Source organism: Natator depressus, chromosome 7 (genome assembly GCF_965152275.1).
Source record: "Natator depressus isolate rNatDep1 chromosome 7, rNatDep2.hap1, whole genome shotgun sequence".
Classification (NCBI taxonomy): domain Eukaryota; kingdom Metazoa; phylum Chordata; order Testudines; family Cheloniidae; genus Natator; species Natator depressus.
Genome location: NC_134240.1, coordinates 76,975,634 through 76,989,246, shown reverse-complemented (window position 1 = coordinate 76,989,246; position 13,613 = coordinate 76,975,634). Strand labels below are relative to the sequence as shown.

Sequence of the window (13,613 nt, the reverse complement as noted above, 5' to 3'; positions counted from 1 at the left end):
GATTTTTAAAAGTTAGGATCATCTAAAATTGTATACTCACCATCCACTGTATCAGAGGGGTAGCCGTGTTAATCTGTATCCACAAAAACCGTGGGGATTCCGGTGGCACCTTAAAGACTGAAAGAAAATTCATCAGGTCTCCTGTACACACTTAAAAATAGATGAGCCTGTAAAGCTCCGCCATTGTGACACTTAATATTGTGAATCACACCTTAATCTTGCCTAAATGTAAACATTTGTATTTAATGTAACTCCTGAAACTCTTTCTACAGTTATTCTGATTCATCTTGTGTCCCTTTACCACAACCATAGATTTTTTCCAGTGTTGGGCACATGATATGGCCTGATCCGTAGTCCTGGTGAGATCTTTCTGGTGCACAGTTCCTCCAGGAGCCAGAAGACCCACAGATGTTCTGTGGTTTGCAGTTCACCTCAGTCGTGTGTGTCTAGGTAGTTGGAATAGCTCCCCTTCTGCATATTGACTTTTGACCTGTCAGCTCTTGATCGGAGTCATTTTAAACATCTCCAGGTTAACCAATCTTTTTCCGCACCTGCGGGAAGGTGTTTGGCAATGTAGATGGGCATTTGGCATCTTCATTGAGTATGTTGAGCCATTTGAGCCACATTTCCACTTGTTTAGCTGTCAGCGATTTTTTTAAGTGATTCTGTTGCAGTTAGGAAGCTTTTCTGAGATTTCAGGCAACTAACTGCTGTGACCATGAAGCAGATGTCTGCTCTCCTAATAGCCACAGAAGCAGTTCCAGCAAGCACAAAAAGACAGCTCACTGTTTTAGGCATCATATGATGTAGCTGTAGCTGTTAATTCAGCACATGGTCCAGGTTCTTTGTGTGAGCTGACCTCTCTCACATTGGACCTGCGTATTCAGCTGTTAAATCGCAAAGTGCAAGTGTACTGGCTGTTAGTGTTGCTGGGTTGGTTCCCCATTTTGAATTTGCAAGCTTCCTGAGTATGTTGTTCCGGGCACTAACTTTGCCCTTTGTCTTCTTCATGTGTGCCTTGAAGGAGAGAGTGCCGTATAGCGTCATTCCAAGGTAGACAGGATTTCAGTGTTGAGCAAGCGATACCCCATTCCAGATGATGTTGAGCTGTATATTGGCCTCAGATGCTGAGGATGGAAGAGACTCACTTGTGTTTTGGCTGTGTTGGCATGCAACTAGTTCCTAGTGTAATAGACTGAGCGCCCAGATGGTGCCGATATTAATGTAGCTTACATCAGGGTGAGATCCTTGGCTGGGGCAACAACATATAGATCATCAGCATAGATAAAACTTCTTGTGTTGAGCTGGAACAGTTGATCATTTGTGTAGATGTTGAAGAGTACTGGCAAGAGTATGCTTGCTTGTGGTAGGCCATTTTCTTTTGCTGCCATAAACTCTGCTTCCTGCGTAGTTCAATGTAGGAACATCAGTGCTCTAATAGAGATTGAATCAGTTATACAAAGTGGTGATCTTTCAGCATGTTGTATTTTTTAGAGAGGAGCCTTCAGTAATTCATTATGTCATATCCTGCTGATAGGACAACAAACAGTGCCTGTTACCATATCCTTTTCAAGGCCATCTTTGATGTATTGGCTGATGTTTAGCACTTTTCCCGTGCATGATTTTCCTGGGTAGACTCCACCTTACTCTGGGATTAGGTGCTTTTCAGCAACTGGTGGTAGACGATTTAAGATGTGATGCTTGTACAGTTTGCAGAGGTGATAATAGTGATATAGGCCTGAATTTCTTCAGAAATACCAGCTCCATTGCATCCTTCTGTAGCTTCAGGAGTGTCACAACACATGCTCATTGCTTTGTGTGTGACTGAGCACATGTTAAACAACTTAAGCAACCAGGTCTTTGTTGCTGGTCCGAAGTGTTTGATTTGGTCAGTCCAAATGTCAGCTAGTCTGGTGGCTAGATTCTCTAAATCTGTAAATCATGCTGAACACCTATGACTACAATCTAACCAAAGTATTTCTATGCGTGCAGACCAACTCAGTCATCGACATAACCGACTGACTGTACCAGAACATCAAACCAGTTGTCAATGTCATTCAAAATGGTCCTCATCAAGGCCAGCACTGACAATAATATCAGCAAATGTCAAAGGGCTCTGGTGTGCAAAACACAACCTGGTAGCCAAAATGTGCACGGACGACAATTGTGAAGAACTGGTCTCTGCACTAATGGAGGAAAACCGGAAGTCATGGCAGAATCTTATTGAGAGTACGGATACGACCCATAGCAGCAAGAAAGCATGGATTACCATCTGGAAGCTTAACAATGACCCAAGAAAGGCAGAGCAACACTACAATGTTCTTGCAGACCAGGTTGTACACCAACTCCTAGAAAATAACAGGGCACCAAACAGACAACCCAAGATCCGGCTTGAGTAGCAAGAAGAGCAGGAAACTTACAATTTTGAGGCACAATGTAAAATGACCAAATTAACCTCCAGAATAACACCCTGAAGAATGGCAAAGCTGCTGGTCTAGATAACATTCGTACTGAACAAATCAAACACTTTTTATAACAACCTTACTGCTGGTCCAATTAAAACAACAAGAAACCTTGGATGAAAAGTCCTCTGGGAATAACTGACTAATGGGACTTGCTGCAGAAGTATCTGTATTTTTTCTGTGTACTTTCTGTACAGACCAATTCCACAGCTAGTAAAGTTCCTATATAAAAAGAAGATGTTAAAGATTTTTAATGAAAGCCAGCATATTTGCACTAATGCCGTTCACTGATGCCATCCCAAGTCACCTAAATATTGCATGCTCTTTATAAAGTTGCTGTATTGTACTTCTGGAGCCAACTTTGTTTTATAGAGTTCACTTCACGTGACATGTATTTGAGGAATAAATCTATAAATAACAATAGGCACTGCTGTCTGCCAGTGTCAGATAAAATTGAACTTATCGGGGCAGATGAACTAAGAAGTTTGTTTTAAAGAAATACCAGCTCCATTGTTAATTACCAAAAGCAAGTGACTTAGAAGAATTAAGCTGCTCTGCCTTTAGCCCTTTAATATGGTTATAAAGTAAAAGGTAACCTTTTCTTTTAACTAAAAAGGGCTGTCAAGTGATTTAAAAAAAGTAATCACGATTAATCACACTGTTAACCAATAATAGAACACCATTTATTATTTTTGGATGTTTTCTACATTTTCAAATATACTGATTTCAATTACAACACAGAATACAAAGTGTGTAGTGCTCACTTAATATTTATTTTTCATTACAAATATTTGTACTGTAAAAAAAGAGACAGTATTTTTCAATTCACCTAATACAAGTACTGTAGTGCAATCTCTTTATCATGAAAGTTGAACTTACAAATGTAGAATTATGTACAAAAACCCCTGCATTCAAAAATAAAACAATGTAAAATTTTAGAGCCTGCAAGTCCACTCAGTCCCACTTCTTGTACAGCCAATTGCTCAGACAAACAAGGAGATAATGCTACCCGCTTCCTGTTTACAATGTTACCTGCAAGTGAGAACAGGTGTTCTCATGGTACTATTGTAAACTGCGTCGCAAGATATTTGTGTCAGATGCGCTAAAGATTCACATGTCCCTTCATGCTTCAATCACCACTCCAGAAGACATGTGTCCATGCTGATGGTGGGTTCTGCTCGATAACAATCCAAGGCAGTGCGGACCAATGCATGTTCTTTTTCATTATCTGAGTCAGATGCCACCAGCAGAAGGTTGATTTTCCTTTTTGGTGGTTCGGGTTCTGTAGTTTCCACATCAGAGTGTTGCTCTTTTAAGACTTCTGAAAGCATGTTTCACACCTCATCCTTCTCAGATTTTGGAAGGCACTTCAGATTCTTAAACCTTGGGTCAAGTGCTGTAGCTATCTTTAGAAATCTCACATTGGTACCTTCTTTGTGTTTTGTGTAATCTGCAGTGAAGTGTTCTTAAAATGAACAACATGTGCTGAGTCATCATCCAAGACTGCTATAACAGGAAATATATGGCAGAATGCGGGTAAAACGGAGCAGGGGACCTGCAATTCTCCCCAAGGCGTTCAGTCAGAAATTTAATACATTATTATTTTTTAATGAGCGTCATTAGCATGGAAGCATGTCCCCTAGAATGGTGGCCGAAGCATGAAGGGGCATATGAATGTTTAGCATATCTGGCACATAATTACCTTGCAATGCCAGCTACAAAAGTGCCATGCAAATGCCTGTTCTCACTTTCTGGTGACACTGTAAATAAGAAGAGGGCAGCAATATCTCCCTTAAATGTAAACAAACTTATTTGTCTTAGCGATTGGCTGAACAAGAAGTAGGACTGAGTGGACTCGTAGGCTCTGAAGTTTTACATTGTTTTGGTTTTTGAGTGCAGTCATGTAACAAACAAAAAAAATCTACATTTGTAAGTTGCACTTTCACGACAAAGAGATTGCACTACAGTACTTGTATGAGGTGAACTGAAAAATACTATTGTATCAGTTTTACAGTGCAAATATTTGTAAACAAAAATAATATACACTTTGATTTCAGTTACAACACAGAATACAATATATATGAAAATGTAGAAAAACATCCAAAATATTTAATAAATTTCAATTGGTATTCCATTATTTAACAGCACAATTAAAACTGCAATCAATGTTTTAAATTGCGATTAATTTTTTTGAGTTATCGAATCAGTTAACTGCGATTAATCAACAGTCCTACTAAAAAGCTTTTTTTAATTTTTGTGTCAGCTAAGGTGATCCAAACTTGGTATGTAATTGCAAGTGGTATTTGCTCAATGACTGGCAAGGCAAGAATAAGCACTTGCCACACAAACTTCTCCCAGTTAGCTTTAAATATAGAGGGGTTGTCTTTCTTGTAGCAAAATGAGTGGTTACCAGCAAAAACATAGCAAGAGTATTTCACGTAACATGTCTTCGCTGTAAAATGGACTTAAATATCACGCAGAGCCACATTCCAGCAGCCACCCGGAGATGTTATTTCAGATATTCTTAAATAAGATTATGAACTATGCTGGGATAAAGACCATTTCTAAAGGAGAATGACACTTCATATTGAGCTAGTTAAGTTATGAAGTTTCTTTTGGCATTAGTGGTAGTGATTGAATTAGTTATGCTATTTGTTGGATCGAAAGAGTAGGCCATACTATGGCCAGAAATAGAACGGTAGAAAAACAGACCAGAAATATTCTGTGTTTTATTTGGACCACAGGTCTACACTGTTGCTTATAACTTAATTTTTCCTTTTCTTCTTTAGATATTCGCATACCATTAATGTGGAAAGGCTCTGATCACTTCAACAATAAAGAAAGTATGTTAGATTTTATTGAACTGTTATATAAACAGGTAATGTTTATCAAAGTTTAAATTCCACATGGAGTGGAGACCCTCCTTTTCACTATCTTTTTGAGAGAATTTTGCAGAACTATGTACTATCTGCACTACTGCACAGACTTACCCTGAAGGCAGTGGTGGTAGCCATTTAAAATACGTTAGAATTATGCAGTTTCTATTCATTTAAATTGCTACTACTGAGAAAGTGGTGCTGTGGAGAAGCCTGGGCGTATCTGAGCTGAATGAAATTCTAATACTGTAGTTTAGGTGGATGTTGGAGATGCTTTCGAGAGAGGAAGATTGAAACTTCAGAAGAAGAAGTAGAAAAGTGGCACCACTAAGTTGACTAATAGCTGAAAAAATTCTGAATAAACTTGTATCTTTTTTCCTGAATTTGAAAGTGTATGTGGTGGGAGATGCCTTTACCAGAGAAGGATTTAAATGAAAGTTCTCTCTGTTGGCATTGAGTGGATTATTTGGTAGTCTTCACAAATGCATGCACTTTGCTATGTAATGGAGATTAACCCTAAATCTGTTCCAGCTGTCACCTGGCATTGATTTCACTTTGTTTTCAATAGGGTCAGAGGGGCTTAGTATGGCAAAATACTCTAATTCATTAGTGCATTCATAATATGGTATACACTCTGGTGTTCAGCTGTTTTGGTTTGGTTTTAATCGATCCTATTGAGCACAAATACTTTTTACTGAAGTATTTGAAATTATTAGCAAATATTATAGATACCTGTAGAAAGGAATGCTTGAGTAGAGGTTGAAATTAACTTTTCTTTCTAGAAATGTTGCTCAGCAGATGCAGCAGCTTTGATGGTTCAACTACAAAATGCATAACACTCTAGGATGTATAATTTATGATTACAAGAATTCTTTGATAACGCATCATAGATTCAAGTTAAATTTCATTTGAAACTCATTTCAATGTCTTCATTTACAGGAAAACTTTAACGTTGTGTTACATAACGTCTCTGCTAAAACATTTCTTTGGTTCTTCCCCAGGATCACAGCGCTATGCAATTTTTTGCTTATTCAAAATGGGAGCTGAGGTTTTTGATACAGACATGGTTATTGTGGATAAGGCAATAACTGATATCTGTTTTGAAAATGTAACCATATTGTGAGTATCAAGTTTTGTTGAACAAAGTAAACATGCTAACTTTTTGTCTTTTTCTTATGAAACAAGACATGATGTGATATGTACATACGTCTTGATCCAATAGCTACTGAAATAAATGGAAGTTCTTCTGATGACTTGGATGGGTGGTGAATCCTTCTCTTTACCCAAGGAATTTGGGCTCCTATAGTGATGCTATATTTAGCTAGATCACTTGAACTATATGCCTTTTCCATTGTGTCATATTCAGAAATGTTTTACTGTGATTTAAATGAGTGGGGCTGCTCTGTGTGTGTGTGTGTGTGTGTGTAATTAAATTAATGCATTAAAACTGAAAGTATTTTACAGAACTTCATGTAAACGAGAAACATTAATACTTAAAATGTTGGATGCAATCACCACATAAGGCTGCTATCATATTTTTTTTTAGGGATCCCATAGTTCACCTCCTTATTGCCACTAGGTATTGAAAAACAAACAAACTCTCTGCTTGATCTTCCACTGCACCTTCATGAGCCTGTGCCACAGCCACCATCCTTCTCGTTGTGAAAACTGGACAGGAAGTTATTCACCGCCCATTAAAGGTGGAAGAGGAATTGGGCTTGTATTCCTTTGTGTGTTTTTAACTTATAAAGAAAGGTTGTGAGGCACTTAGGGTTTTTTTCCCTCGTTTTTAATTAAAAATTTGAGTCATATCTACCCTGGAAGCTCTCTGGTAACTCAAGAACAAGTTAAAACAAAAGCTGATAGACTGAAAACTGAGAAGTTGAGAAGGAAAGGGATTTCTAAACAGACTTTAAGAATGTTTTTTGTTAACACCTGTTCAAATGAATATGTAAGGCAAAGATTTAACTCCACCCATTAAAGGGTAGGAGAGCTAACAACAGACCTGTAGTAAGTCTTGCAGCAAACCACAGAAGACTGTTTTGATATTCCAGATGTTTCAAAGGTTAAAGAATTTTTATAAAATCTTTATCTTTATGAAGCATAAAAAAGTAGGGCAAAAAACTACTTAAATATTTGTAGATCATCATAAGTCAACTCCTTAATTGCCCAGGTTTCTGTCTAACAACTCGAGAGAACATTTCAATTCATTCAGCTGTTGTTGATACATATAGCAAAGCCACATTAGAGAATGCAGGGCCTTTGGAGAAACTAATCCAAAGGCATAGTTTAAACCAAACAATCTGTGTGTTAATAAAATAAAATTAATTATTCTTATACACTTTTTTACTATTCATGTAGTTTCATTTACAAATCTAGACTTTGGTAACCATCACTTAGAAATGCTGTATTTTTAAAAAAATGAAATTTGATAATGAATAGAAATGTCACTTTTTAGCATTCAGAATATTTATCCATTTTTTTGCCTTGTGAAGCTAATCTAAAGCTTCAGCATTGGGAGTTTAAAATTAAATTGTATGAAAAGCCCAAGCATTTTGTAATCCTTCACAAAAAACTTAACCGTTTTAGATTGCCCAAGTGTTCTTGCTATTAATGCAATGACTAAAAATCAGGTAGGCCAGTATTAATATTCACAGCAACTTACATGCCTTTGCAGCCAAACATGGTAATATCCAAATTCATTTATGCACTGCAACAAAATCTTTATTAATTTCACACACAACTTTCTGTGATGCACATATTTAATTCCTTACAGTCATATTCTCAAACAAACTTGAACTTCAGCTTCAAGTAGATTGAGATATATTTGTTACCGAGGTGTATGTACTGGTACAGCGTATCATGTTGCTTGTTCGTTTGGATGCCTTATCTGCATTTCCATAATACATTTGGCTTTCTCACGTTTTAGTCTAAACTTTGAATTTCCTGTGTTTTTATAATGTTTGTTTATGGGATAATTATAACATCACTATAATTTCTATTCTTAAATTGCTGATACATACTCTTGTCCTTAATTCCATTTTAACACACAATTTGTTCTGGCAATCTAATGGAATTCTTTGCCTTGATGAACCGTATACATTATTGTACTTTCATTCTGTACTCAGTTAATTCACAAATTATCCAAAAAAATTGTTTTCAGTGATGAAGCGGGGCCAGACTTCCAAGTAAAGTTTGAAGTGTATAGTTGCTGTACAGACCAATCTTCAACTATAACAAACACTCCTAAGAAGCTAGCCAAGAAATTTAAGACATCCATTGGTAAAGCTACTGGAAAGAAAATCAACTCTTTGCAAGAAGAAGACAACCCTGAATCCCTTTCATTCACTGACCCAATCATACTGTAAGCTATTTTTTCTTAATTGTGTTTCTTGTAGGCTAAAAAATCTTGTAGAACTTTAGAAAATTGCTAAGATATGAGTAGTTCAATATATGTCCATGTGGAACACAACTTTCATTTCAAGTGAAAATCAGAATGCAGGAGTGAATTCACATCATGTACATCAGCCTTGGGTCCTGATTCTGAACTTAACTACATGAACAGGTATTACTTCATCACCACACTGCTGCAAAAATCAACTATTGTTTACAAGCTACATAATCGATTTCTTTTTTAAACAGACATGAGAAAACGTACATGGTGGTAATCAGCAGGTGGAACACCACAACTGTACACCGTGTAGTGTGGAATAGTTGAAAAATATTTTGACTGAGGTTTTCAAATGCTTAAAGTTAGGCCCCATAATTTATATAAATAGAAGTGGCCTAACTTTCAAAGGTACACAGTACCTTCTGTTCTCTTTGACTTTAGTGGGATTTGTGGGTGCCAAGCACACTTGATATATTTTAATACTGCTGTTGGAAATCTTAATTCTTTAATATTAAATGAAAAAAACTATTAATGTAATGATTAGAGGTTTTAAGGTGGGAAAAATCTAGTAGACCTCTAGTCCACCTTTTGTGCAGTACTCAGTACTGTCCCTACTGAATATCCGAGTGCCTTACCTAACATATTGTGAATAGTTATTTTGAATAACTTGTGCAATTAACTAAAAAAAAATTGAGATTAATTGCAATTTTAATCATACTGTTAAACAATAGAATACCAATTGAAATGTATTAAATATTTTTGGATGTTTTTCTACATTTTCAAATGTATTTATTTTGATTTCAACACAGAATACAAAGAGTACAGTGCTCACTTTATATTATTTTTGATTACCTATATTTGCACTGTAAAAATCATAAACAGAAGAAATAATATTTTTCAATTCACCTCATACAAGTACTGTAGTGCAATCTCTTTATTGTGAAATGCAACTTACAAATGTAGTTCTTTTTGTTACATAACTGTATTAAAAAACAAAACAATGTAAAACTTTAGAGCCTACGAGTCCACTCAGTCCTACTTCTTGTTCAGCCAATCGCCAAGACAAATAAGTTTGTTTACATTTACGAGAGATTGTTTTTACAATGTCATGTGAAAGTGAGAACAGGCATTCGCATGGCACTTTTGTAGCTGGCGTTGCAAGGTATTTATGTGCCAGATATGCTAAACATTTGTATGCCTCTTCATGCTTTGGCCACCGTTCCAAAGGACATGCTGACGATGCTTGTTAAAAAAAAAATAATGCATTAATTAAATTTATGACTGAACTCCTTGGGGGAGAATTGTATGTCTCCGGCTCTGTTTTACCCGCATTCTGCCATATATTTCATGCTCTAGCTGTCTCAGATGATGACCTAGCACATGTTCATTTTCAGAACACTTTCACTGCAGATTTGACAAAATGCAAAAAGGTACCAATGTGAGATTTCTAAAGATAGCTACAGCACTTGACCCAAGGTTTAAGAATCTGAAGTGCCTTCCAAAATCTGAGAAGGATGAGGTGTGAAACATGCTTTCAGAAGTCTTAAAAGAGCAACACTCTGATGTGGAAACTACAGAACCCGAACCACCAAAAAGGAAAATCAACCTTCTGCTGGTGGCATCTGACTCAGATGATGAAAATGAACATGCATTGGTCCGCACTGCCTTGGATTGTTATCGAGCAGAACCCACCATCAGCATGGACACATGTCTTCTGGAATGGTGATTGAAGCATGAAGGGACATGTGAATCTTTAGCATATCTGGAATGTAAATGTCTTGCGACAGCAGCTGTAACAGTGCCAGATGAACACCCATTCTCACTTTCAGATGACACTGTAAACAAGAAGTGGGCAGCATTATCTCCTGCTAATGTAAACAAATGTGTTTGTCTGAGCAATTGGCTGTACAAGAAGTAGGACTAAGTGGACTTTCTAGGCTCTAAAGTTTTACATTGTTTGGTTTTATTTTTGAATGCAGTTATTTTTTGTACATAATTCTACATTTGCAAGTTCAACTTTCATGATAGAGATTGCATTACAGTTGTATTAGGTGAATTGAAAAATACTATTTCTTTTGTTTTTTACCATGCAAATATTTGTAATAAAAATAAAGTGAGCACTCTGCACTTCATATTCTGTGGTGTAATTGAATCAAAATATTTGAAAATAGTTTTCTATTATTAACAGCACGATTAATTGCAATTTTTTAAATCACTTGACAGCCCTAATTGTGAATAGTGTGTTTAGTGATGGAGCTTCTGCATCTTACCTTTGTTCCTGTTCCATATTTGAACCATTGTTACCAATAGAAATACCTTTATACTTCTTAAAACACCTTTTTTTCTGGTACTCCTAATTATCCTTCTCTGTATCACAGTTCTTGTTCTTTCAGATGTGTAAACTCTAATTACCTAAGCTCCTTTTCCCTCAAGCCATACACTTGCCGCTCTGTTTTTTGCTTATACACAACTCCTCAAGCTTTCTATCATCTTGATAGCTGTATTCTGAACATTTCATGTCTTCAATATTTTATACTGAGGCAGCCAGCACTGTACATAGCTTACTATCATATATGTTCATGCTACAGTGACTTAGAAAAGGGGTATATTACCTCTCTGTTCTCCCAACATTCTGTTCTACTCTGTTGTATGTTGGAAGAAACAAAGTAAAATGTACTAGATTTTTCCATTTAAAAGATTGCTGTTTTATCCTGTTAAACAGTTGTTTTGCTGTTAAATCTAGCACAGTGATTTCCCTCCACTCTGCATTCATGAACCAGTGTCCAGAGTCTTTCATTTATTGTTGTTTCCATAGTATATGCTTATAGTAGCTTTTCTGCCCACTTGCTGTAAAGCACAGGTGTGTGCAATATCTAAGGCATTAAATGCTTACTAGCCACTTGGCAGGAGCTTACCTAATTGAATTTGGCACAGAACAGTGTTTTCTTCGAGCGATGGTCCCTATTACATTCCACTGAGGGTTATGCGCATGTGCCTGGAGCCAGAACTTTTGAAAGTAGTGTCGTTTGGCATGTGCCCTTCTATTGCCTCGTGGTTTCACCCGAGGCGATAAAGGGCGGGGCGGACCGCCAGAGTCTCCGGTTCCTCCTCACTGCTGCATGGTCCAAGTCGGAGCTTTTGTTGCTTTCTTGTCCTTAGTGAGGCATTTTCAACAAATTTTAGAAAAATTGATTTTATCCTCATTCATAGTTACTGTTTTATGGTTTTTTGTTTTTTTTTAAATAATTTCTAGTTTCATAGTAGCTGATAAGATTAAGGACTTGGAATGCTGCTTCAGCGGTTTTCCTGCCAAACAATCCCTCCTCCCCACCCATCCGTGCCTGGATACTGGATTATGCCAAATATGCCAGGATTCAAAACATGGTTTGTGCCCTCGCTCATTTTCCATCAGTGATGTGCACCAGTGCTGTTTGGGGGAATCCCACATCGTATCCATATGTAGTATCTGCCTCTCCTTCCTTGCCCATATGTGGGAAAGCCAAGTTCTTCAACTAACCTCATGGAGGCTGCCATGGGGCCAAAATTGGATCCTAGCCGGGGAACCCCCCTGTATATCGGCCTGAGCACCCTAAAAACCCTCCCTGTACCGCAGAACCTCCGTTCAGCTCTGCTGGTATCAGTGCTACAGACCCCGTGCTAAGGTCTAGTCATGAGTCCCAGAAGCACATGCATAAGCATAGCAGTAAGTCTTCCTCCAAGTCCAAGAAGGACATTGCACCGTCCATGACTTCCAGCCACAGAAGAATGATGCATTTCAAGGTTCACAAGAGTAACTAAAGGCTGCACCAGTCACTGAATCCATTTGTACTGATTCCAGACTCTTTTACTCTGTCTACTTCAGCTCCGCCAGTTTCCCTTGAACCGTCGGTTCTGAGACAGATGCCCTTACCAGTTCTGGTCCCATCAATAGTCCGGATACCACTGATGCCTGGTAGACTCGGAAGTGTTCCTGGCCCCCATGAGCTATTCGCCTTGCAGGGACTGAGGTCTCCCTGTGCTCTGATGCGCTTACTTGCTCAGAGGTCCCCATCATCCCCCACTACTTCTGCCACATGCTACCCATGCTACTCTGACACACCTCGTTCTAATGGCTCTGTTGGCATTGCCATTTGTGGAGGTCTCCAATTCTGAGGATGTGAACATTAGACACAGCCCGCCGCTCCCATTCTCGAAGCACGACTACCAAAGGGTTCCGACGGCACTGTGGCAGTTCACCACTTTGCCTTATCCCTGGCGCTGGTACTCTGCTCCATGGGCACAGGCTCAACAGCAGCAAGCTCAACCAGGTTGGCTATATTGGAGTTCATGGCCTCAGTATTCGCCTTCAGAGCTGTCCTGTTTGCCTTCGAGGACTCCCCCATCTCGTCCCCACAAACTTTGTCCAGCAGAGATTCAGAAATGGGGTTAGATGACTCACTGATTTGCCTGGTTCTGACAATACCGGTGGATATGGAGAGACTACGTTTGTTGTCTCCAGATGCTGCCGTGTCATCGACAACTTCCTCCCCACCAGACGACTGCTGACAGTTTCAAGAGCTGGTACAGAGGATAGCCAGTGCTCTTGAGATCCCACGAGGAGAGCTGTAGAACAGTCAGCATCAGTTACTAGACATTCTGCATGCATTGGTTGAGCCACCCTTGCTGGTACCAATCAATGAGGCCATTCTTCAACCGGCGCGAACCGTGTGGCATATTCTGGTCCCGTGCACACCACCAAGGCAGCTGAGAAAAGATACTACATCCCCACTAATGTGTCAGAATTTCTATTTTTCACATCCGCCTCCAAACTCCTTGGTGATACAAGCTGTGTGGGAGCAGACCAAACAATAACACCCACGCTCCATCCCGGCAGACAGGGAAGGT

At 38.5% G+C, this 13,613-nt stretch overlaps 1 protein-coding gene across 3 annotated transcripts in view; it reads left to right on the top strand.

The window, feature by feature from the left end:
- Positions 1–13,613, top strand: part of RTKN2 (rhotekin 2) — a 266,798-nt gene that overhangs the window by 221,744 nt on the left and 31,441 nt on the right. For all 3 annotated transcript variants that reach the window (XM_074958848.1, XM_074958850.1, XM_074958849.1), the window contains 3 exons: positions 5,252–5,305; positions 6,340–6,457; positions 8,502–8,702. In XM_074958848.1, coding sequence (XP_074814949.1) covers positions 5,252–5,305; positions 6,340–6,457; positions 8,502–8,702 — 373 coding nt within the window. The remainder of the gene's footprint in view (positions 1–5,251; positions 5,306–6,339; positions 6,458–8,501; positions 8,703–13,613) is intronic.